General features: G+C 37.2%; 1 protein-coding gene across 11 annotated transcripts in view; it reads right to left on the bottom strand.

The window, feature by feature from the left end:
* The window catches only part of CFAP92 (cilia and flagella associated protein 92 (putative)), a 120574-nt gene that overhangs the window by 13980 nt on the left and 79477 nt on the right, over positions 1–27117 (bottom strand). For 9 of the 11 annotated variants that reach the window (XR_014571733.1, XM_083796406.1, XM_083796403.1 and 6 more), the window contains 12 exons: positions 26750–26957; positions 25220–25351; positions 23115–23196; positions 18659–18819; positions 16429–16527; positions 13679–13863; positions 11164–12050; positions 9171–9365; positions 5658–5955; positions 3655–3819; positions 2636–2848; positions 717–846 (listed from right to left, as the gene is read on the bottom strand). Coding sequence is in view for 9 of the 11 variants with exons in the window: in XM_083796406.1 (XP_083652532.1) it covers positions 717–846; positions 2636–2848; positions 3655–3819; positions 5658–5955; positions 9171–9365; positions 11164–12050; positions 13679–13863; positions 16429–16527; positions 18659–18819; positions 23115–23196; positions 25220–25351; positions 26750–26957 (2755 nt within the window). In the remaining 2 variants the exon portion in view is untranslated. Of the gene's footprint in view, positions 1–716; positions 881–2635; positions 2849–3654; positions 3820–5657; positions 5956–9170; positions 9366–11163; positions 12051–13678; positions 13864–16428; positions 16528–18658; positions 18820–23114; positions 23197–25219; positions 25352–26749; positions 26958–27117 lie in introns of all 11 variants that reach the window. The other 2 variants (XR_014571734.1, XM_083796408.1) reach the window with 2 other exon arrangements.

A 27117-nucleotide genomic window follows, 5' to 3' on the forward strand; every position in this document is an offset into this window, starting at 1 on the left:
TGGACAAAAAGAAACACATGGTCAACTTTTCAAAATACTTTCGAAATACTAGAGTACTATTCTAGTGTTCTAGAATTAGTACTAGATGCTAGTTCTAGTATTCTAGAATAGTATCCTACTCTATTTCTAGAAATAGAGTATTATTGCATTCATAATTAAATGCAACTTTTTCTTTCACTGTTTACAGGTGAACACAGGGTTACATACACCGACCACTTCACCAAGGCACACACTCCAGGCTGCTGTGCTGATAGCAAGCAAATTTAACTGGCTCATCTCAGGCCCCCTCTGGACTCATTTTCTGGTATTACTTGTCGTCTGTGAGGTAGCTTTTGTCTGAGCTTGATAGCAACAAAAGCTGACTGTTATCAATCCCTACGTACAAAGGAAGATCGGGCAGCCTACAGAGCTAGCTTTACAGAAGAATAAGCCAAAGAGGCTCTGCACCCTTCTGTCATACTATACTGTAGACAAAGGAACTCAGGCTAAGAAGTTAAGCGACTGGAGGGGTAAAATCGGAGGATGGTGAAGGCCTTACATCCTACAATGTTTCATTTGCTTGAGAGTGAGTATTTTTGCAGTCCATGGACCTCCCTGATAAACCTCTTGGCGTTCACACTCCTTTCCCTCGATGGCAGAACTGAACGGGCTTCAGGTCCATATGTCAGAGCTTCGAGTTAAAAGCTTTGGGATGAGCAATTTAACAGATGCATTACCTGTCAGTGGGGCTGTTGTCACAGGCGGCTTTGTGTAGAGATCAAAATCAACGTGCCGTTTGTCCCAGCTCCATCTGTCTCGTGACAGCACTGGCTCCATGTTAGCATGCAGAGCATTCGCCTGCCATTTCTAAATTAAATTTGAACCCCGATAAGTAGCCAGGCTAAAATCACAAGGGAGGAGTCACAAAAAATAAGTTAGCTAGATTTCTGGGCGATGAGCTAACAATTGCCAGACTTTGCTACACAGGACCACTTCTCTCTGCAAGTAGCTTTTCAGCTTGTTCTGCATACACTAGAAACATGGCAGGAATATTCATCCTCACAATGGTGAAATACAGTTCAACTTTTTGTGGCCCTCTGACTACTCGCTGATGAAATAGAGGTTAGATTAATCAGACTAAACTATCTTTCCTAAACTACAAAGTAATACCCGCTCTGTTGTTTGCCCCGTATTTTCAATGTTTTACCTAAAACTGTGCAGCTAAAGGATAGCTGAGTGAGTGCTGAAACTGCATGGCAATATTGTAGGAAACTAGACAAACTCCAAGAACTTGTTTGCCTCCCACAGGATGATGTGACAAATGAGGGGCACATTCTGTGTTTCAGAAGAAAAACAGAAACGTCTGTAGAAGCAACGTGTGAAAATCAGACTGCTTCCGAATGGGATTCTAGTTTTCTGCTTTTGTTTGTTCCACCTGTCTGGTAACACGTGAATTCAGAATCAATCTCCATTACAAAAACAATGCTGGTCATGTCTGTGAAGTCCCCGTTTGAGCAGAGGGAGCCTCCTTCCTACTTTCTTTCAATGCCACAGCTGGCATTGATGCTACCCAGCTACCGGCACTGCCAGGTTACACTTAGTGTCATTCAGGGTAAGACATCAGATCTCTTCCCCTCTCTCATCCCATCCATAGTTGCCAATGGTCAATACAACATACCAGGCAACCCTTAATCCCACACCAAATGTCACAGTCTCCCATTTACTTCAGTTCAGTAACTCTGGAGTCAATCAACAGCTGCTGCACTGTAAGCCTGCTACTCCTTTTGCTACCCTTTTTCAGCTTGTCAAGTTTTCCATCCTGTACTGCCCAACTCCCCTCCTCTGTTTCACCTCTTCAACAAAAGGCACCAAAAATTATACCTTCGCTTACTCTTGATCAGTGAAACTTCTCTCCCCCATCAAGAGAAGGTACATTCCCCAACATCATGGGACAGAAGAAAGCACTCTGTTTTCATTAACTCTTTCACTTCAGCTACACTCTAACCTTTCTGAGAAACTATTGCCATTTGTAGGAAAAAAACGCATGGTAAATAAAGTCTAAAAAATTAAATGAACACAGTCTTGCAAGATATGGTCATCGAAAGGTAACAAGCCTCCAAGCATTCAGCTTGTTCCACTCTGTGCTGTCTGTGTTCAATTAACTTGGCAAAATTGACTGATCCTGATAATAATAATAACAACAACAAATGTTCTATCCCTTTATTTCCTTATCTTGCCAATTCTGATAACATACAAATCTCCTGCCTAACAGCAGATCACATGTGCTTAAGCATGCACAATGCTGAATGTTGAAGACTGTTCAAAACAGGGAAGAGTTAAATTTTTTTTTGCTGGACCCCACTTGTACATGTAAATCAAAACATCATACACTCCATTAATACCTATTAAAACCCATTTAATACTGGCAAATAGGTTTTCTATATGTGTTCAGAGCAGAATTTGCGTATCCAAACAATCACCTGGGTGAGCTAGGTTCTGATGTACCCAAACTGCAAATACAGGTGTCACCCTCAAAAGAGCTTGCCTGGGCTGTATCCCTCAAGAGCAACTTCCAAATGCTAAAGCAGTCAACCTCTTTCAAGTATACTAAAACGCTTCAGTTCACTTTGGACAATTCATTTAAGTTTAATGTTACCTGGCTTAACTCCTCCAGACGTGCCTCGTCAGGCATCTGAGGGTGCAGGTTGCTTTCAATACTGCTCTTAAATCCAGGAAATACAAATCCATCCGGTGACAGCCACATGCTCTTGGATTTTGCAAAGGATTCCTTACAGGCAGCAACCACATCAACTGGGTCAAATGTAGCTGACAGGTACTCAGAACAATAAGTGAATCTGTTCTTTGGTTCCTACAAAAAAAAAAAAGTTTGTTTTTGTTAATGTGAACTTCCCTTTGCTGGGAGAGGAGAACATTTCCCTGAAAAGTACAATCTAAGACAGAACCAGCACCATTTCATTACCTAAGGCTTCTACTAATCACAGATCAAAATTATACAGGGAGAAGAACCATCATTAAATACTGAGAAAAATATTTTTTGTATTTTGTTCTATTATGATCCAAGAATCAATTTACTATCAGGTGTTATAATGGGATCTCTGAAAAATAATCACGGAATGACATACTTTTAATATTATTTTCATTTACTTATGGTTGCAAAAATAATTTTAGCGCATACTGTGTTGTTCATGGGTGTAACATGAACACTTTCCACAGAGCTATAATAGTTTCCACTAGCAGACAGGAAAATAACATTTGTTATTAAGATTCAAGCCAGCTGTTCAGACAAAAGCAGATAAATGTGATTCTTCAAATGTGTTCTTAAATATATTCTCCAAATCACTTTATATTGCATACTTCAACATTGCAATTACTCAAATTCTTCCACTTATAAACGTGTGGGACTCCGAACTGGAAAGATTACCGAAGTCCACGCTCAGAATTAGAGTCCAAGTCATGGGGAATAGACAACCTGACTATAACGCACAACATTAAGAGCAGAACTTCACACAGCAAAAAAGAACACCTCTTCTGGGGTACCAACTTCCCACCCTATGTACTAATACAGAAGTTACCAATGTATACCTATTTAATTCATCTCTCTTTTAACACTGCACATGTCAAGCTAAGATCTTCCATTTACATGTCTCAGTTCACCTTTGCCATTTCCTGGCGAATATATTTCTTTGCAAGTTCTGCAGAATTCAGGCTCTGAGAGCTGTAGTTATAAACAGATTTGCCATCAACAGGATATATCCTGAAAGCTTCAAACTTTGGCTTTTTCATCTTTCCTTTAAGTTGACATATAGCATCAATGTTAGCCTGCAAATAGAGATTACATGTGAGTTCTGCCTGAATTAGGAATGCAGAGTGTTACAAAAAAATTACAAACAAGCAACCAATACTGTAAACATTAAAAAAACTTTAAAAAGACATTAATATTTTAAAACCCTACATTTATATATTTAGCGCTCAACAGTTCTTTGTTAATAAAGTACTTGATAAAAAGACTTTATTAAAAAAATAGCACCATTTTTTCTACAGATTAGTCCCTCATTTCATCCTTGCACATGACGTGCTGTGAAACTATTGCACTGCACTGGAGACAAGCACTCACCAGAGAATGACTTCTACTGCAGATCTAAAGAGCTGCTCTGGAGCAGATACTGGTCTTCATCAGATGAAATAAAATTAGTTCTTTCATTTCTATGATTTTATTAACACCCCAGCAATTATAGTTACGTGTGTAACAATATTCATTACGACTCTTCAAATTTCTCTGCTGACACAGTGTAATTAAACCCTCATAACTTTTCATTCACTTAAGAACATTATTCAACTGTGTTTACTGCAGTTAGGGCTTTGAATTCAGACTTTGACACAATAGATAATTACAGCAAAAGGGGTAAACTGTATTTTGGATATCAGTTCCCTGTGACAACATTGAAAAGCTCCCTAATCTATTCAGTGCTTTAACTCCAAAATATTTTTTTTTTTACATCAAAAAGTCTGAAAAGGTTACTTTATCAGCTATTAAAAGAGTATTTCATATTTTCTCATCTACAGAGGACTTCCCAGTCCTCTTTCTCTCTTGATTCAAAAGCATGTATAAAATGAAAACTGGTTAAAATACGTATACTGGGAAGACTGCAAACTTCAGACAAAAAACAGAATTACCTTACGTATAACCTACATAGAATACTTGGGCCAAAGAGTGCTGCTGCTTGCGTCCTCCTGTGACGTTATAAATACAAGTACCAGGAACAGTTAACTTAAGATTGTTTTCTTTTCTAGCCTCATCTGATACTCCTTTATCAACAGACTAAATGTGAAAAAGGAAATACTCAGAAGTTAAATGTCTCTCAGTAACTCCAGGACAGTACCCTCATGTAGAAGCATAGCTTTTGATGTCAGGGAAAACCTCTTTGTATTAAAAACATTCACGACTATTCCTCACAAACCATGGAATGGCTAGAGTCCTCATCTAAGCAATGTACTCCAAAACACTTCAGACTCCCTGGAAACATACATGATCTCTCTTCTTGGATGTCTATATGCACAGGAAAGGTTTTAGTTTCAATGTGTTTTCCCTGAGGCAACAGGAGGGGCATATGGCTGCTGGTAACAAGCCAGAAGATGTAATAAAAGTCTTCAAAATTTATTTAAAATTCAACTCTGTCTGCAACTGCTGGTTTTATTTAGTTAATTGTTCTGGTTGTCCAAACATGAGTAGGTCTTTTTCAGGGCAAGAGAAGGAAACAGAATTTTTATATGAGCTTAGCTGGCCTGGCCCCACACAGCAGCTGAAGCCTGTGTAACGCACTAAAGCACACTGGGGGAGCTATGGAGAAGAAAAGGACAAAGAAAAATAGAAACCAATCTCAAAACAAAAATGACAAATCCTTTAAACGATTAGTTTCCTTACCACTCACACACCATCTCCTCTCTTTACTTGTAAGCACTAGAATTGCTTTCCCCTTTGAGAAACGGTCACTTATACACAAAAATTTACTGTGCACTTTTTAATAATGTTGTTACAATACCTACAAAGACCTCAGGAAAGTTTTTTTAAGTCTAATGAGCCACTGTTTCAAGAGAAGGAGGAGGTGATTAAGGATATGAAGTTTTGCTAGGCTTGCTTCTCATGCCTCACTACTCACCCTAATGTGGTTTCTCTCAAAAGACATTTTTTCTGCCATTTCTTTCTTCCACTGCACATACTTTTCATTGTAGTTGTCTAATGAAGAATATACTGTCTTTTTCTCTCTGCTAAATTTTCCTGATAGTATACAAGCATCAGAGGAAAACAAGGGCACTGGAGGTTTCCGAGTGAAGAGATCCTCATCAGTTAATGGTACGCCATACTCTTGACTCAAGACTGTGATCATTTCTGCTGAGGGCAGCAGGTCCCCATGAATCACATCCCTCAACCTCTTACACTGACAGAGGTAACTGAGCCTACAAACAGACATCAACACATTATTAGTTTACAAAATCTTTACTGCAATCAAATCATTACAGTTAAAATTACTGGGAGAAAAACTACACAACCTTCTTGAAATATCTGTTAAGAAGTTCAGGTCACCTCAGTCATGCTAGTATTTGGCAGCAACAAAGAAGGTTAGCAGTTAAATAAAACTATGAGGAAGAGTCTAGGAATGTTGCTGACACTAGAATTAGCTGCAAGATAAATGATTAATTGCTGAATTTCTCTACTCTCCGACTGGAAAGGCAATAAAGCAAACTCTTCATGCATACTGGTTCTAGTGCATGATCCTTATTTATGCTGAACACCCACTATATCTACCCTGCCTTGCCTCTTTTACATCTCATTCTGATCAACTTCTATCCTATATGCTATTCATAATATTTACCTCACACGAAAGTCATGTTTAATTTCTTTTCAGTAAATTTGGCCTGCAAAGCCTAGCATTAATGCAAAGGTGGTTCTAAATACATGACAGCTACCGAACACCATGCGCACACACTTTGCACAGACTCACTTAAATTCCCACCCTCTCTGGCTCAGGCCATAGCAAAGGCCATGGAATAGCAATTTAGCTGATAACCCAATACAGTATTAGGATTCCTTCCTGAAACTGGAAGTTTATTCACTCTTTTCTTACATAACCATTTATTTGGGGAGAGTAACTACAGAGTACTGTAAGGCAGTTCCATTGTAAAATTACCTCAACAACACTACTTCCTTATCATTATTTCAGAGCAATACATACAACTAATAAAATAAGTTAATTTCAAAGTTGCATCAGCATTAATAACTGAAATTGAGTTTATATTAGTACATAAAAAATGAAATTGACCACTCTGTATATTAAACATGTTTGTTAGTGTTTCTACAGTTATAATTACAGTTTTAGCTAATGCTAGCAGAAGGAAACGTATCAAGAAGCAACAGTTTCTGCTCTGCACACATTAAACCACGGACTGACCTCAACAACCCCAAAAAAAAAAAAGCCATAAAAAAGCAGTCCTGCAAGTTAGAGACTCTCTTGAACACAGTTCACCATCTGCATATGCCAGTGAAGAATTTGTTTTTATTTCTTTGCATAATTACTGACACACTAGAACGAGGCTATGGCAAAAAGGACTAACGTGCTAGAAGCCTGGCAGCTGTCTCTTCCACTCAGTGTGGCAGACACAATTCACTCATCTGTGATGGGGGGTTGCTGAGAAGAGCTTGTGTCTAGAAGAACACTGTTCTTAGCTACTCAAGTGGCTTAACTGCAGCTCTCTGATTTTATAGCAACGACTGCTATGAAGTAGAGTGATCGCTCTTGCAGCCTGACTTCTTTCTATAGGAAGAATAAACACTTGCATTTAAAATTACCCCAGCCATCCCAAAACCTTTACTTTCACAGCAGGAACCTCACCTGCAGCTATCTAGCAAGTTGTGCACAGCAGCCAACGTGCTGATTTTTTTTTTCCCTGAAAGGAGATACTGCAAAAAAATTCCAAAAAAAATTAACCACCAAGTATCTAAAATATGCAGCATTACATTATGTTCTACCTCAAATATTTATTTAGCCGGTACATAGCTAAAGAAAGAAAGGTATCTGCCAGCCATTGCTGAAGGAAAAAAAAATTAGAAAGGACTTTTACGGACATCACAGTGATGGCCACCAGTCACCTTCTTATTGCATTCTTTTCCTCACCATCTCCTAGAATAAACTTGAAACAAATTACAGATATGTGGAGAGGTTCACCTGTTACGTGCAGATCATTAAAATGAGTGAACTTCAGAACTTTAAGTGTAAAGTTAGAGGTTTTGCTCTTTGTTATCTTAATGAAGTTAAATTTCATTAGTCATCAGCAAATAAACATCTTGAACATATGTGGGTCAGCCAACGGGTAGAAACAGACAGGTAAATTAAACGAGCCTGCCAAATTAGAGGTGTACCATGTTTGTTTTCCAGCAACTGCCCAGGCAGTGTGACATATGCAAAATAAAACTTGCAGTAGGTGGGTAATCTAGACATAACACACATTACTGAATTTGTTTTAATAAAATGCAAGGATGTGGGAGGGCAAATGGGAAGGATGCTATGAGTTTGCACATATATTAACACATTAACTATCACATAACATCACATTAAAAATATTTTTTTATGAAATCAGATTGATGTCTAGGAGACATTTGCTCTTTCTTGTCTCAGGACTGAATATCCCCATTCATTTCCTATAACCTTTGCTGAATTTCAGTTCAGAAGTTAATTTAAACAAGCCAGTCATTTAATGGCAAAAAAGAAGGCAATCACAGTATACCTCTGCTTTCTAAATTCAAGTTGCTTATAACAAAGATGGATGGGACCTTTTTCCACCTCTCAAGAGATGTGTCTTAATTTACAAATAAACAAAAAGACACGCACATAAAACTTTTCATAGATTTATACATTTATAAATCTATAAATGAAGTCATGCCTGACTTCATCCACTCCTTTTTAATTCATCTCACAAGATGTAATGTCAAGATATTTTAAGGCTCATAGCTGCAAACAGTTGCATACTGACAAAGCGAGCAACATGGCAGAGATCCAGCAATAAATCATGCAACAAAACTCCAAAAGAGAAAGCCAGGAAGAGGAAACAGATTCTCTCCAACTCACACTAAATTCTTCTTTTCTCCAATTACCTTACCAAAACTATTGGTACCGTTGATCCCCCACTAAGCAGGGAATTAAGAATTCCCCACTTAGTTCACGTGACTTTCTGGATCTATCAAGTCCTCCTCCTTCACTCAGTCCTATACCACCTTCTCTGAGAGAACAAAGCAGAGAATAAAATCCTTACCAGCTGATGCTTCTGACACCAGAATTTTCTTTCTTCTATTTCAGTTACAGTCAGGTATGTTCTGATGCACTATCCTACTGATAAACCCCTCTTCTTTTCTTTTATATACATATATATATAAACATTATATATATATATATATATAAACACTCACCACTACCCACTTAGCACTTCATCAGTATTTAGTAAACCATGCTCTTCTGACTTACCATAGCTCATCTAGAATCTGAACTACCCATCATGCCCACAGATTGCTTTCATCAGGGAAAAAATGAAAGAATATTACTTTTTATGTGAAATATTCACTCTTCTTTCATAATATTTCACTTCCTAATTTCTTGACTACAAATCTAGAAGACTCATACCTGGACAAGGCTTGGAAACATGCCCAAGGAATCATACCTCTGACATAAAGCAGAGGCTGTTTTACTATAGTGAAGAGCGGCATACAGAGGCAGAAATGATAAAAGATAGCTTCCAGGTCGGTATACAGGCGTTGACTGAAAGACAGTTGTGAATTATATAGTATTTCCAGTTGTCCATCTTCATGTCTGTAAGTCCTGTAACAGAGTACCCCAACGGCAAGGTTAAATCCATCAGCCCGTATCTCAGGTTTCCTCAGTTCTACAGTACAATTACTCTCTCTCATGAAACTGCCTTCCTTTTGTCCTTTACATGGAATGTCTTATTCTACGGCCTTCCCTTCACATGAACTGTTCTGAAAAAAATATTATGGACAAAATCACAATGACAATAACAAAATCTTTATACCATGAATGATTTGAACAGGTTTTCTTTTTAAACCACATCTGGAAGGAAGCTCATCTCAGTTTCATCAGTGTTATGCTCCTTAACAGCCTTATTATAGCTATACAAATGCATTATATAAATATTTCTACTAAAAATACCAAGATTCATACTGCAGCAGTAAAACAAAACTTCAGTTTAGGTTACAGGCGAGCACTCACAAGATGTGACTTTTCATGCAATAAATAATTTCAGTAATTGCAGTGAAGTGACTTGCAACAAAAAAAAAAAATACCAGAAAGCTTCAACATGTTACAGTGCTAGATAAAAATGATTATTTTTTAAACATGAGATGTGACGGAAACCTTCTTTTTGAATTTTTCATATTTTCCCTAAACATAAAGGTAGAAAAAGCTTGAACTCCAGCTTCCCCATAGTGACTTTGCTTTGGATCCCATGAAGTATTAGCAAACAATGATAGATATGACAGACAATGACAGATTTTCCACCACGCTCTCCCCTGGCCAAATTCAACCAGAAGTGTGTTTGTGTGCCCAGGATAGAGGTATGTGACGAACGCGGAAAGCACGGGGCTCCACATGGGTTTAAGCGATGTGAATTACACTAAAACAACACGTGCTATGTTAGTTGGGCATGTACTTCGCATATTGTTTGTTTCTTTAAACTGTACTGCCTTTACTGTTCAGATGCATCCTCAAGATGTGAAGTGCATTAATCTCATTTTTAAAATAGAGTTTAAAGGGGTTTTTTTTGTTGTTTGTTTGTTTGTTTTAATCATTCTCCTTGCCCTCTCTTCCAATTACGTGTGAAAAATTGCAGAGTTCATTTTGAGAAGCAACATCTTTCAGCTGCCTATTTGGGTTTATAAGTACATTCTGTACCTTGTATCCATGCACCACTATATAGTTGTGATAATAAATTGCCTAAAGAAGATAGCTGTTGTCAAAGATTCTTTATATAATTTTTCACATTTACTTTGTCCTCTACCACTACTCTCAAAGAAACTTGAAGTTAGAACATTTCATAATTAACCTTATCTTCTTCCTTATGCATGCGTACTGACTTGTTACTGTAGCTAAGAGAAAGTACTATTAATAATTCACTACACAGTTTTACATAAATTATCAACAATTAAATGGAAACATACTATCATCTTTATCTTCCGTTCTTGTATGTACAGGAAATATATCTCTCAATTACAAGCCTCAAGTCTAAGAGCATTCAAATTCAACTTTTGAGGGTCATACCAGCTCTGAGCAAAATAATGGCCAGGATAAAAAAAGGAAAAAAAAAAAAGAAAGAAAACAAAACAAAACATAAAGAAAGGAAGATTAGGACATTTTTGTTTTTGTTTAGAATCGTCAGACTATGGTGTTGTTCCCACAAACTATGTAGTACCTTAACAAAAAAAGTATGCTATGCCTCAACAGTTTTGTACTAGTCACTGAGAGTGATACCAACTACAAACACACATTAAACATCAGCTATGTACTTGACCATATATCTTGTAAAGAAAGGGATGGGAGAGGTATAAATTAGATAAAAATCCCTGAATCTAAGGAAATACCTGATGAAAAACTTCACTCTTACCTTTCAAAGTGCTTATCCCAGAGCCTCTTGATTGCCTTGTCTTTTAATCCCTCCAAGACAAAGAGATGAGTTGCTCCATCCAGTAAGTGAAAACCAGTAACAACATCCAACTCAGAAACCTTCTCAAGTGTGGTTTTCAGTATTAATGCAGCAAGAGCCATTCCAATTATGTGTACAGGATAACTGTGCAGCTGGAGGGCATTAGCATTGATTTCTGTAATCTCTTCCACCAAATCATGTAATAAAGATGAATTACTGTAGCCAAAAATGTAGATTATATAACCGTATGGGTAATTTGTGACTTGGGCATCAGCAATTTCTGCATGCATTCCCAATGGCACTGCTATTTCCACTCGTACTTTCAAAAGTGAGTCTGATTGTAGATAATGTCCCATAGGTAATAGAGAAGTATCAACAGATTCTGTTATTTTCTCATTTTTATCCTCCTTGTTGAAAGCACCTGTATTTGGAACTGAACAGCTATGAATGGGTGCACTGATAGCCAAGAACTTTTTACCCAACAACAGATCTGTTAGACTGACTTTAGCTACCCCATGTGGATGCCACACTTTGCTCTCTGTAAAAGAATTATAGATCGTGGATTTGCAAGCAGGGAGGCTCACCTCACCCACTTTTTTATCTGCTTGATCCTCGCCAAACAAACATGGCATTTTTGTGTTGTCTTCCATGCTTCTATCCCGATCATGAACTTCAATCTCCAAAGGTGGACCTCTGAGATACCTCTTTAATTCCCCAGGTTTCATTGTTCCTGTTAGAAGTACATTCACATCCTTAAAATAGACATGAGTTCCATGGATTTGCCCATGAGTTTGATGAGGTGGAAAGTTGTGAAATTTGTATTTGCAGTAGGTGGGAACGCACAATCTCTAAAGAACAAAGAATAGGGAGAAACAGGTTATTTGCAGATTTATGTTTTCCTCTTTTTAACCTCACAGAATCATCAGCTTTTCTTCTAGAGAAGGTAGGGGGGATGCACTTCATGGCACAAACTGTGTGTTTCAAGGTAGCAAATAGGTCATTCTACATGCCTGGATCCTAGGTTTCAGGAATTAACTATGCCCTTCATTAGCTTGTCCTTTTTTGCTTTATCCAAAACCAACCAAACAAAAAAACAACAACAAAAACAGCAACAACAACAACAAACTCCTTGTTTCTAGATCATTAAAGAAGCATGCTGGAGGGGACTGCAATGGTTCCTAGATCTCCCCACCCCCCACCACCCCGCATTCATTTGTAGAGTTTGAGGCCTAAAATAAATGCTTATAGCTGGAGTTAAGAAAATTCAACAGTTATCCAAAGATACTATAAGGAATGGACAGTATGATCTCTGTTACTAGGCATTTGGTTACTCATCTAGGGGGTAAATAACAGGATCCATTCCACAACACTCATGTTTTTTCCATGTAAGCGCTCATCAGCATTCCAGCAGCCTGCACGGAGCGAAGGCTCCTTGTCAAGGACCACCCTGACAACTCCTGGCTTTCAACAATTCTTGATTTCACCACATTTGGCAAGGGAAACAGTCAACTTCTGTGATCACTCTGCAGACTACAGAAACTATGAAAGATTAGAAATTATGCAGTGAAATATTTTCCCTGTCACTTTTCATAAATGCTAGGCCAATTTGCCTAGTCTGTCATAAAAACCCAGCAATATGAAATTCTATCACAGAATTACATGCACTCTTATAAAGTTCCTGACATAACATTATTACACTATTTTCACAAAAACAACAGAACACCCTGTTAACATTAAAGACCAGGCTGATGCAACTTGGACTGGATCTTTCATATACTGTTGCCTTATAATTCCACCTCAACTGGGGAGCCAATGAAATAGCTCCCGAAATTAATGATCTTTTAATTTTAATCTCACTTTCACATCCACTATACACAATATTCAGACAAGAGCCTTTTTTTAACAGCATTTCTTTAAGCCTAAAACCCCATACATTTGACAAGAAAACATATTTTCTATCTCATCACTTAAAATGTACAAATATAAGACCAAAACCCTTGAACTATATTCTTACCAATATAGACCTTTTTTTATGCACAGCATTTTTCAAGATGTGAAACGTTTTCATTTTGTTTTGTTGTTGTTGTTTTTAATCCAGTAATATTTTTAACACAGCTGTTGTTCTAGACGAGCCAATCAACTTGTCAGCAAGTTGTTTTAGACAATACAACACAGTGACTGAACTACCTCTCTGGCTTACTCAAGATCCAATGCTCAGAAATCAAAATATGATTATTACATATAAATTATTGCCCTTGGAAAACACAAGGACTATTTTTTTTGTTGCCAGTGCCTGTGATATACAAGCACTAATCTGGCCACATCTCTTTCAGGAAATCTTAGTCATATTACCCAATTTTGTTACTAGTAAGGAAAGCTCTCTTTCAAACTATGTCCATATTTGAAGCAAAGATACCTGAGGGTAACAAAGGATAACAAAGGATTTCCTCCAGACAGAAATAGTGGTGTATGTTACCTGCAGCACTTCTATTGGTACAGGGGTGTTTGGGAGACAGGTAGCCGAATAAATCTTTATAATCAGTGGGTTCAATTCATGTCTTTGTCTTTCAGACAGGAGAGGTGTTTCTACAGTGAAAGTCGCATAAGCATCTAAAACTATCGGATTGTTTTCTTCCAGTCGACTGATCACTGATTTTTCTCCTTGAAACGTACAAGACGAAATACCATTAGACAAGCAGTCCCATCATGGCATCAATATGTATTAGTAAAAAAAACCCTCCACTGCATTTGTATTAAAATAAAAATATTATTTTAACTGCTTCAAGTATTATCTTTTACAGTGAGGAAGTAAATAGTCTCCAAAACCGTTAGTAGCCCTATTTAAGCTATCTGTTGAAAGCACACAAGTTTCTTTTTGAAGATGCAAATATACAGTTCACATAAACATAAATATTAAAGCAGTTCCAAGACTCTTCATCAATTAAACTCTTTGTTAAAGAAGCTCCTTTAAGATTTTTGCTTCTGATGGTCATTGTCACTCACTATTTCTAGACACATTAATTTTTCTCTTCTCTTCCCTTGCTGCAGAAGTAACACTATCTTACCTGTTAATACTCTGCTAGCCAAAGACAAGTTCAAATTCTAAAATGTGCTGATGCATGTAGCAACCCCTGAAGATGTATGCCTTTGTCCTGTATTCCTATACCTAAATCAGATGTACATTATGCCACACATTTTTAATGAAGTGGTTCTGGGCCACTGGATCTAGGTGGCCCTGCTGGAGCAGGAGGGTTGGACAAGACAACCCATAGAGGTTCCTTCAGACTGCAACTAATCTGTGATTTTATGACCTACTGTTTCTTTGGAGGATGGAACACAAATGTATTGCTTCTCTGAAGGATCAAAGAGTGCAAACACTGTGGACAAGCCGAGATAATTACTGTGGAGTATTTTAAGAACTGCCAAAACACAAGCTTACATGTTTGGCAGGAATTTTATTACATTACACAAAGGTGTAACGCAATAATCTTATTTAGAAAGTAGCATAGCAGTCACCCAGAACACTTCTCTGCAGAAGCTTCTTCCCAAACCTCTACTCAGAAGTACATTTACTTAATATCTTATTCAAATAAAATACAAAAGAGATTTGAATTTTGACTATCTTTGAGTTCAATGTACGTAAAAGCACATTCCAACAGTGCTGTCATGAAAAAACACAAGATTTTTTTGCCAGCCTTCCAAGTGTTGAAATACCTGACTGTTGCACAGTAAACAGTGAACTGAAACACTAGCACAGACTGACTGCATCTGGATCCACTTGGGCATCTACCAGCAGTTGTGAGCTACCCTGTACTTCGACTCTGAGGTAGCAGTGACATGCTACACAGTGGCAATCCCTGTCCCCCTGTCCCCTCTATCACAAAACATTATTGTCTGTAGATCCAAAGGTTCGATTGTAACTACGACCAAAAAAAACATCTCAAATGTGGATTATGTTAAACACTTCAAGTAAATAAAGCTGCACATCTGCCTAATATATTAGCATGTTTCTGTTACAACAATGTCTGCATAAATCAGAGTATTCATATACTTCAGCAAATGGGTAATAATAGAGAGAAATGAGAGAAATGAGTGAGAAACTTTAAATCTACCCTTGTATCAGCAGGACAGAACTACAGGCATATGCTATAAAAAGTTACTAGGCACTGTTTCTAACACCTTTGATGCTATGAAACTTAAATAGTGACTCAATCTACTCTTAAGTTTTTTGAGATGTCTGCCCCAAACCAGGTATTTAAAAAAAAAAAAAAAAAAAAAAAGGAAAATAGTAGCCAGCACCTGATTTGTTTGCAGGGAACAATCACAGAGACAGCCAACAACCTCCATTTCTAATGGCAGTTAGATTACCTTGGCTATTTTCTCTCAAATTCTGTTCCATGATTAGTCACCCTGGTGTTACAAGAGGCATGGACCACAATGCAGTAATGCCACAAGCTGCTCTTTCAATCTTATGAGGAAGAGCTGTTCTTAGAAACTAGTGCAACAACACTTCTTCATACCAAAACATATTTCTTCCTGGCTGAGCGCTGGTAGGCTTAAAATAAACAGAAATTGATCTGATCACTCAGACGCCAACACAGAAGGATAAGCAGAAAGGGTATTAGGCATGATGAACAAATGGAGAAGTCACCAGATTTTAAAAAATAATAATACAAAATTGTAGCTCTATGTGACTTCAATTCCTGTAGATGCACTTGAGTTAGCCATTATGAGAGCTGTGTTATTGCCACAGAAACGGCTTCACCGCAAGTGGCTTTGCTACCTTCATATGTACATGCAGCAGCTCGTTCCGTGCTCTGCAACACTTAGTATTTCTGTCTATATGCACAGAAAAAAGGGAAGACTTAATTCACTGCACACAAAAATAGCACAACACATTAATACTGAACGTTAACCTTGTTACAATCAGAAAGTCTCAGAAATAACCCACTTTCCTCTAACCAACATCCCAATTCTAACACATTCTGAATAGAACAGGATACAAGAACTTAACATGGGCACACTGATGTCAGCCTCCACCAGATCAAAACCACATCCCAAATCTTTCTTAACCTGCCGGCTTTGAGACAAACCATGAAATTCTCTAAGGATCCTTCCAAACAGTTTCCAGCAGCCAGACCCACCAGCATAGGTGCTTCCGAGGCAGAGGCATGCAGTACACCTAGCATGCTGCTCCCTGCCTGCCTCTTCATTGCAGAGTAATACCTGAGAGGAGAGGCATGAGGTCCAACTGCAGCGAAGCAACATCGTATTTCTTTTCTGTAGTAGCATGAACGTCTTCTTTAGCAGTAGAACCTCTTTTACCTGTTAATGGAGGGCAGGGTTAGACTAAATAGGAAGAAGGAAACATCTTGTTGCCATTAATCAAAGAAAGAATTTAAAATTTACTGTAGTAGTAGGGTGACACTGAGCTATGCCACCTTAAACACTTTAAAACTGACGTAGGCAATTAATTCAGTATGCTTAAAACTCCACTCTACAATCCACTGTATTATATATATAATCTCTACAAGAAATTTAGATTTGCAACAGCAGGCATTACAATTTCATGGTATTGCCAAAATTTACCTTTGCCACCTTACTACTCTTCCCTTTCATATATACATTGTTTCCAGAAACCTGTATTTTTGACTCCACATCTACAAAACAGAAATAGTGCCACTCCTTTACCTCACAAGTGTATCATAACGGTAAACTTATCAATATTCATAATTTACACAGATGCTAAGCAATTATTCCCTAAAATCCTTTTGCCCACATTCAATCTTTACCCAACCAGTAAAAGCACAACCAATCCCAGCCGCCACCTATTTAAATCCTATCTTCAGATGCCTTGCTCAATAACTTAACTAAGTAAGCACAGAATTTCAGCAGAAGTAGCTTACGCATAGAAACAAAAAAACAAAAACACATGCAGCAAGTGAACACAGCAATTTAAAATGAAAACTATAGAAATATTACTGCTATTGGTTTTGGTTTATTGTAACTCCTATAATAAAGGAATGGAAGAATGTTTTAATTCCTTCACTTTTTTTTTTTAAACACCTAAATGGAAAGAGAGGAATGCAATGAGTTTCTGAAGTTTTTTTCCCCTTTTAATAACAATAGTTACGTGACAAGAAGTACTAGCACTACCAAAATTACATTGGTGAAAGAAAAACAGTGCACTGAACATAAGCAAAATGATATACAATACATAATATATACAAATACACAAAATGAGATATACACACAGAGAACTCCCTACGATATGTGTAACTGTTCATCAAAAGCTTGTAAATGGAAAGTTCCAACTGCCTTAATCACGAAAGGAATAGCGAGTGGAAGTTTGAGAGAGAATTGTGTAGAACAGATTGTTTAAGGCATGGGTCTCTGGTGTCATGGGAAAGAAAGACCTAACCAGAGCCACAAAGTAAACAGGGCAGATGTAGTTCAGGGTTCAGCTCTTCAAATAAATTCCTGGGCTGCAACATGAGCTGCCTACCTCCATCCATTTATGCGCAAACAGGAAGCCTCCAAAATGCCTGCGTATTTATCTGCATGCCCTGTTTTGCATTAGTGTTTTCTTTCCTACTCTCCAAAAGGTCTTCATAAAAGCAGGAGCACCAAACTCTGCCAGTCATTGGCAAGAGAAAGCAGTCATCAAGCGGAGATTTGGTTGACACTACCGGTGCATTCACTTATTTTGACAAAACTACAACTGAGTGTTATCATTCATTCCCAATGACACTTACTGATAAGCTAATGTTTTTTTTATAATGTGTACCAGGGCAACATGGGCAGCAACCCTGTGATGCCATGCTAGTTCTTGTCTAGCATGCTAGACAAGCATGCTATTTAACACAGGTGATTCAATACATGCTTCAGTACCCATTGCTGCTGTGGTTATCACCTCCTCCTCTCTCTCACAGGGCCTTAATCAACTGTAAGCTACAAATGAGAGCGCAAAACATCACTCAGCAGGACTGTGCTTTTTCATTTAACAGCATGAACAAGCACTGGAAATAAATACGGGCTGTAAACCACAGATGACTTCTTGTGGCAACAGCAACACAAGTGATACGAAACAACAGCTTGTTAAGTTCTCAATTGTAATAGCTGTTTTAGCTCCAACATTAATTTTTAAATGCTTTACAAGTTTCATCATTGCACACCTGAGTCCCTTGCAAATATCCATCACTTCACCCCTGGAATAATGAAGTGGTGGGAAAAGTCCATCATCATCCCTGCTTCATAATACTAGCTAAGGAAACTGAAAGTTTGATTAGCCATGGGAGAAACATAGAAAGCTAATGACAGGACTGAGACTAAAACGCAGGTCCTGTAACATTTACTTCTTTGTTTTAACCTTGAATTCCATTTTAAAAAATAATACATAAACAGAATCCCATATCTACCTTTTAAAATCTAGTCCATAATTCCATCCAGAACTTACCATTAACGATAGCTATTTTGTTGGTTTGATACATCAGACTTCCCACATTATTGGTTGTTTTTTCAGCTTCTGAAATTATATTTCTTAGAGGTCCAGCAACTGCTTTCTGCTTCAGAAGTTGGACCTTATCCACAGATCTGTCTTTTGCAAATACCACACCTCTGAAAACATGAAAAAGATATGGTTATTTAAGAAATAAAAAATAAGAAAAAATAAATAAAGCCCTGACATGCTGATGATTCCACCATTAAAAAAAAAAAAAAGGCAAGTCTAAAAGAGTTCAACTGCCAGAATATAAATGTAAAGGTGATCAAAAAAAAAAAAAGGACAGCAACAAGATACATAGTCCTTCTCTTTTCAGTAAGAGACCAAGTAAAGACCTGAAGAGATGCATTAAGTAAAACACATTTTAGTACATACTGCAATGCTTTACTTACAGATTTTTCTCTACATCTGATTTCTCTTCGAGGAAAGAGAAATGTGTCTATTCCTGTTCACATTTGGTGTACACTGATACAGTTACAGACAGACCAGAAATCTGGAATGAATACAGTTTTGCTCTAGTATAAGAACAATTGTCTTCTTAGGGGAAAATGCAGATAGCAATGCTTTTGCTTAATTGTAGCATTAAGCAGCTTCCCAAATTTTCATATCATCAGATAGCACTGTAAATGGATCTTCAGGAGAGATTACACATTTTATTCCCTACCAATCTGATGTGTTACTGCTGCTGAAAAAGAGGATTAATCAGAAACAATAAAAAAGCTGTTTAAAACATAAGATTCTCATTGCATTTTATATTTCCTGAATAAACAATTTTGTTGTCCCTGTCTCCAGTTCTCTGTTATATATTGCAAAACAATATATATATATATATAGTTATATATTGTATATATATATATATATAGAGAGAGAGAGAGAGAGAGATGTAGGGCAGCATCACAAGACATCATGGTAAAATTGTTTTACATGTGAAGGGCACATTCAGCCCTAAAGATTCCTCACAACATGGCAATAGTTGTTACACAAATGACATTCTTTTCTTTTTTTAAAGATTTTAGTTAACCTAACATGCATTTTATTACTAATAACATAGACTACCATGTCATCTAGTCATGTCCAAGTAAAACCAGTATTACATACTTGGGACACAAAGTATAAGTCTCCCTGACTACTGCCTCCATAGCTTCTCACAATGATTACTCTAAAGATTTCTGGTGCTAAAGACTGTCTTCAGTTTATCATATTTAATCTATGAACCTGTCTGTATAGCATTTGCTCTAAGATTTATTAATATGTGCAACATCTTCCATTTATCATTGGCATTAAATCATTAATATGTCTTTTCTTCCTCCTCCTCTGAGGGACCTTAATCTCGGAGGCCTAAGTTCTTCAGTTGCTTCACAAGCTTTATTTCAGTTCAGACAGACATGTTCAGTAACCAACGAATCAAGACTGTGGCTGTAAAGCTGGAAACACTGCATTTTTATAGCACTAAAAATAAAAATTCATTACAGAGATTAAGTCAAGAATTTCCCAGATAACTCTACCTATCTTTAGAGATGTTTCCTAAAGGATCATAATAATAGCTGGGGGTGGGGAGAGAGAAAGCTTTTTGTGCATTTTTGCACCTCTAAAAGTGATCAACATTAAACATAGTTTTTCTAAGGTCTTTACATTCCTGTAAAAAATACTGTCAAAAGCGTTTATGTATGGTTACCTAAGTACTGAATGACAGACCATCAAAATAATTGCTTGGGGAACAAAAAATCTAAATAAAAAAAGTTCACATGTGGTTTTAAAAGTAAATGATCACACTAAGAGAAAAACAGACATGCTAAAATTAAAATCAATAAGCTGTTTCTTTTGTATCAATAAAAGATAATCACTGCAAAGGGTCTGAGGCCCTAGAGACCATCACAATATATAAGAACTGCCAGGTGTTGGGACTAAGTGAAGGAAACTGTACTGTGCAGTTCATGGAGGTAACTCGGAATTTATTGCATTTGTTGGAAATCTCCCCACTGCACATTGAAAAGGCATACAGGATATCAGACCATATGTGGGCATTTACAACAGTACTGAGAATTTTTCTGGAACCAATTTGACTAATTTGACCAATTATTGTGACTATCATACTTCCTTGCTGTAGAGTTTTGACATAAAATGAGGGACGAGGGAAAATAATTCTTTAGAAAAGGAGATTCTTTTCCAGGTATGCAAAAAATCAGCAAAACTTTGCCAAGATAAAATTGGTAAAATATAACCTTCTGGATTTCAGATTTGCTTTCAGAGTAAGCGTAGGCTGCTTGTCAGATAACTCACTAGTCCTTCAAAAGGAATGTTCATTGCTGTAATAATAGTTCTTTGAACATGAAGCTGGAAAAAAACATTCTTAATACAGATGGAATAAAACTGTTCAGGTATACGACAGAGCAATAGTGATGTACATTAAGATAAAATGTCCATTCATTTTATCCTGTTTGAGCTTCACTTTCAACAGATACTCTTTTCCAGAAGAACTAATATCCTGATAAATATTCATATGTAGCTCTTGTGTCATTAGATTGTAACACCTCTAAGTATGTTTCCAGTAACCATTTTTTTTTGTTTTTAGAAATTTTAGAAATAATATTCTATCTAAAAAGGATTTATATTCCAATTAATCTGTCCTGAAAATTAAGTTTGCATGAAAGCTAAACACATGCTCCTAATTTTGCAAGGCACTGATCTCATTTGTTCCTGTTTTACCAGAATGTTGTTACTGGCATGACAGACGGTATAAATACAGGCAGGCGAACAGCAGCAGCACAAGGAACTACTACACTTTAGGAATTAAATTGGACAAATATCTTTATATCTTACCAATAAAGATGCCTAAGAAATGTGCAGCAAGTCCAAAGGTAAGGTAATGCCCTGGATTTCTACATTAAATCTTACGTAATACGGTCACTCATTTTTGAGCAGGAATGATGCCCTCATGGGACACAAAGCAGCAAAAATTCACACTCAGAAATACATAGCTAGATTTCACCAACACTATTTTTGGAATAAAAAACTTAGTTTCAACAGTATCTTTTTAAGGATAGTTTTAGACTTAAAGGAAAACTATCTGAAATATACTGAAGATTTTGCTTCCATGTTCAATTTAACATTCTTGCAGAATTTTTTCATCTCTACAAATGCATGTTTCTTTTCTGCCACACAAAACCCATACCATTTGAACTACAGGATTCACTTACAGATGAACTGAGTTCATAAAGCTGTGCTGAAGGCATTAAGAGTCCTTTCACTGACGTCATTATCTTTTGATCAGGGTAACCTGACTAAATCTTGTTCAGGAGAGATTCTTAAACTTGCATAAGAGTATAAAATGAGAAAGCACATCACAGAATACAGGATTGTATTAGTTATTTTGTGCTATCAACACCAACGCATTTTTTAGAAGCAGATTGTGACCCTTGAGAAAGTAATTAAAGAGGGTTGGTTTTTGTTTATTTTTTTCAGATGACATTCTGGATTATGTAATTTGAGATACACCCTATTCATGATTCATTTCTATTTCAAGTGTAAAGTTTTCCTCTATGAATAATACCCAAGAAAAGCATGGATTTATTTTTTTTTAAGTTAAGCTTCTCGAGGCTTGAACCCTTTAACCTTTCTATAATTTTAGAAGGTTGCATGCTGATTGTTAGAAATTTACCACTGGAAACAGTTATTGTTTGTTAGATCAGAAGAATGACTAACTGTTCCTAAAAAACAGAACAGAAGAAATAAGGAATTATGCTACTACAGCACTATAAACTCAGGATTCTCTCACTTCTTTTGGAAAAATAATCTCATGTTTATATCAACTTAATTTAGAGAGGACTTTGATCCAATATAGATTCATAGCTATAGGACTGATTCACTGAGTTCACAAGCCAACAAAGCTTGCTTTGCTAGCAAACTTCTACTGTTGAGCTTACTTTACTTTCAAAAAGAATGAAGTACCCTGAACAAACCCCTCACTGCTACCCCTGCCACCCACTTCTCAACACCTTCAGTTGAGCAACTAGTGGTAGACTAGCTCCCAGTTTCTCCTCCATCTAGTCTCAGTGAGCCTATCTTACCCCACAGATCAGAAGTCACAAGACACAAGTAAACAGAAGAAAAACATGCACAAACAGGTAAACTGTGCAAAGTCTGCTGTTTTATGTATTTTTTTTTCATAAGCAGCTACTTTACCCCAAATATATTGTAACAAGCTTGATGTATATCAAAGGGGGCATTAACACTTTTGCTCCTCTCCTACAATCACAGCAGGCATGACTGCAAAAAGTACTGGTGCAACAGTTAACCACTTCTGAAACCACGGTATAATTATAACAAGGTTAAAAAAAAAATACCGAAAAACATTTACATACGGTCAACTATAGTTTTAACACATTTTCCAAAGCAAGTGCAACATTCTTACCTTACTGCAGGGATATCATCTGTCCTTGAAGGATGTGGTAAACCATAACCAGATGCTCCTGCTTCATCCCAATCTGTTTCTTCTGTGGAATTAAAACAGGTTTCACATTTGTTAATAAGTATCTCTATGTTTTGTTAACTCACATAAGACTAAGAAAAGCATCTGTAAGCTCTACTAAATAACAGCAAGAAGCCCTATGCAAGCTGTATTTGTAACTCAAAACCATGATCCATTTATTTTTTGAGTTCATGTCAAGGACATGCTTTTCCAACAGCTATCCTGGTGAATTATAAAAAAAAATAATAATAGTGATAATATTCCATTGCCCAGATCTCTTATACAGAGCACATATAGAAGTGCCCTGATATTAGTTCAATGTTTATATATGCCAAAGTTTGGTATACTATAGCTCACTTCAGATGTCATTTATTGAAAAGCAGTCACAGATCTAAGTGTTAATTACTCAACATTTAGCATCACTATGTATCAGCCTTAATTAGAGTGAGATGTATGTCTTAATTACAGTAAGATTAGAGCAAATCAACACTGTATGAGTGGCAAGAAGAATCTGCGCTTAAAGAGCTGAATAAATTCCACACAATAAAGAACTAAATTTGCCACTATCTGCAAGTAAGCAAAAATGGAGCAATGGAATATTAGGTTTTTACCTATTATATAAACAGGACATTGAAAAATTATAATTACTTACCTATTTTACACAGCACAAGTAGTTGTACACCAAATAGTGCACACAGTTTTTCAAGGTCAATGAAAAGAAACATAAAGAGACCTTCAGAACAGTCCTTTCTTCCTTAAAGTAGGATGGGTTTGCATTGAACCAAAAAAATTGGATTTTTCCATTCATCTGAACTGTAAGCTAGATTCCTGTCTTTATCTCCCTGAACACTTCCTACCTTTGCAGACTTCACTATTTGGTCCACCAGTCCTCCCTGGACCCATCACTAGATGGCACTACTACCAAAATGCAGATACATTCTGCCAGCCTAATTACACCAGGAATTCACCTGCTCCTACTTTGATGAAGCATGTCATGAATCGCTAGAAAAACTAAAAACAATTTTAAAAGACAATCAGATGAAGCCGGTGACACAGTGCTCCCCAAATGGATACAAGGAGCCTCTCATCAGATACTAATGTAGGAGGAGATCATGTTATCAACTGAATCTCCAGAACCTTACTGCAGTTCCCCCTGGAGAATTCTATCTAAATACCTGGCAAGTCCCAAGATTTTCTGTATGTAGATCAAACAAAATAACAGACATAACACAGAGAGAGAATTTAGGTCTTAGTTTTATTTTCACCATTAAAATACAAAATTAGGGAAAAAAGTGTTTTGATACCATATGCTTTCTGAGTTCACAGCAGAGTACTTTGCACAGTTCAACAGTGCCCAGGCGCAAAGAGATCACAGGGGCCAGCTGTCTAATCAAGGGACTTAATAGGGCCCCAAAAGAAACAAAGGAACTACCAGCAGCATTTAAGATTTGGCTACAAACAACACTGCCACTAGATGGAGAGTTTTTCCCCTTCTTTGCTTAAATGATGCTGCCACTGCTGAACACTACACCAGATACTTTGATTTGCAGCAGCATTGCAGCAGTTTCTCAACTGGCATAAGGAAAGATCAGATCACTAAACTGCATAAAATCGGGATACCCACTTATGTCAAAAATATATTTTCATACTTCACCACCCACTAGCAATTCAAAGGAAACAACATTCTGCTGCTGGACTTCAAGTAATTACCAGCAACAGAGAAACAATAAGAATCTAGAAATGTATGGTCTACACAAGCTTCTAGATGTTAATGCAATCACTTACAAATGTGAAGCGGAAGAAAAACCTTCATGCTTTTTTCTAGTGTCCGTTGAAAACCTTCCATGAGCCAGCTAAATCTCTTCTGTGTCCCAATTCTCTTCCAAAGCTATTAAAACCTTGCTCCAACTATAATGTCCTCAGACTTACTGCAACACTTTGCTCCCTCTGTAGATCTCTGAGTCCTGTTCCTGCTCACCCATTCCTCAAGGTGCCAGTTACATTCCCACTCCGGTTCAGCCCACAAAACAGTTCCAGTTCTCATATACCTTTGACAGGAAGGGCTGAAGACTCTTTCTGTGCTTTGGATTTCTTTGCTTCTTTTATTTTTGTACAGCTGGGTGGTGGCTGACTCTCTTCAAAGAATTTTCTTTGCAATAGCACTGTGTGTTTTACCCCACCTATCAGGACAAGGAAAAAAATTCATTGATTGGGACTTCATTGCTTATTCTGCTTGAGACACTCAAATTTTGAGCAATCATTTTCCCCTGGTACATGTTCCCCTTTTCCTGCTCTGTAAGAAACCACTCCAAGATTTCAATTCTGTTAGTCTGGAAATCAAAATCAGCAGGGTTATCTCAAAGCCCGCAGAAGAATCTAGCATAAAACGTTCCCCCGTGTACTATAAAACAGTGCATATTTGGAGGAAAATGTTGGGGCTGGTGAGGTTTGCAGCAACTCCCAGAATACTGGGCTTGCACACAGGGCAAACAGCCCCGGCAGTGTGATGAGTGGGACCTCTCCATACAGACTCCTCTGCAACAGCGCAGTTTCAGGAAGAAAAGCTTTTAATCCTTTGTCTTGCCTTGCCCCCATTGCTAAACTGTACAGCAGCTGTTCAGAAAAGAACAGCTACAGATGAGTTTCCACTGCTCAACAGCAGCTACTGAGGTGCTCAATCTCTCTTACAGACACAAACCAAATGCTGTCAGAAGTTTCCATCAATTGCAAACTCCATTTGCTCACAAAGCCCACCACATCTGAGCAAACATTCGTTAGTATCAGTTCAGTTACAAAGAAACCCAAGCCTGTATTAACTGGCATTTGAAATTTTGTAACACCACCAACTCTCAATCCATTTATACCTATGGAAAAGAGAGTATTACAGTATTTAACTAATAAATTAAGCATATTTTAACAGTAAAATTAATTTCAACAGTAGTTCAGACTCTTCAGAACAAAGGATACCCCACTTCCTACATATTTTATCTTATGGTTAGTTAATATAATAAAGACTGAGATCTCATTTCATACATGTTCATAAGGAGCTCTAACAAGGTCTCTCTCCTCTAATTAAATTAACTAATAAATCACCTAATAAAAATTAGCTCAATTACAGAATAGATGTATTTAACACCACTGACCTACAACCCAAATTGGCCAAAATTTAGCCATAGATTTAAGTTACAGGGTTGTGAGAGGTAACAACAGAGAGAGGTGAAACAGAAAGATGTGCAGCACAAAAACACAGCTGTACAAGTTTCACTTCTCAGGGCAACTACAAAAAAAAAAAAAAACACTGAAAAAAGCACTCACTGCTACCACGACTATCCAACAGTCTCAAATAACTCTTCAGTTTACAAAGGTTTAGACTATAGTCCCAATTGTATTTTTCTGCTATCAAAATTTTCAGAAACTGATGCATTCATTAAAGTGCATCAAAGTACAAACAAGCCAGAATTATTTTAGTGAGAATGACATATGAAAAATAATCAAATAATCTCATTGACAACTTATTAATAGGTGCAGTCACTGTTTCGACACACATTTTATAACGTGTCTGTTTGCACTAGACTTACCAACAGCCTCTGCATCTTTTTCTAGTGAAGAAACAATGCTTGGTTTACTAAGCCTTGCTTTTGAGGAAACTTTGTCCTTGGCATCCCAGAGTTTTAAAGTTATTTTGTGATCCCTTAGTTTTATTAGATATTCGTTGGTGACGTTGATATCAGTACTATGGTTCCATGATATCCACATCTGGTCATTTTCAAACCATGGCATAATAGTCTATGAAAACAAAGATGAAAGTCTTTACAGAAGCTGACCAGTACAGAAGAAATTATATTCACATGCTAACCACTGTCACCACTGCTCTCGAAGTGTACATTGCTTATTTCTCCAGCTCATGCTGGATCTTACGTGTATCCCCTTTCTCTGTGTCAGAGCA

This window comes from Anser anser (genome assembly GCF_964211835.1).
Source record: "Anser anser genome assembly, chromosome: 12".
Classification (NCBI taxonomy): Eukaryota; Metazoa; Chordata; class Aves; order Anseriformes; family Anatidae; genus Anser; species Anser anser.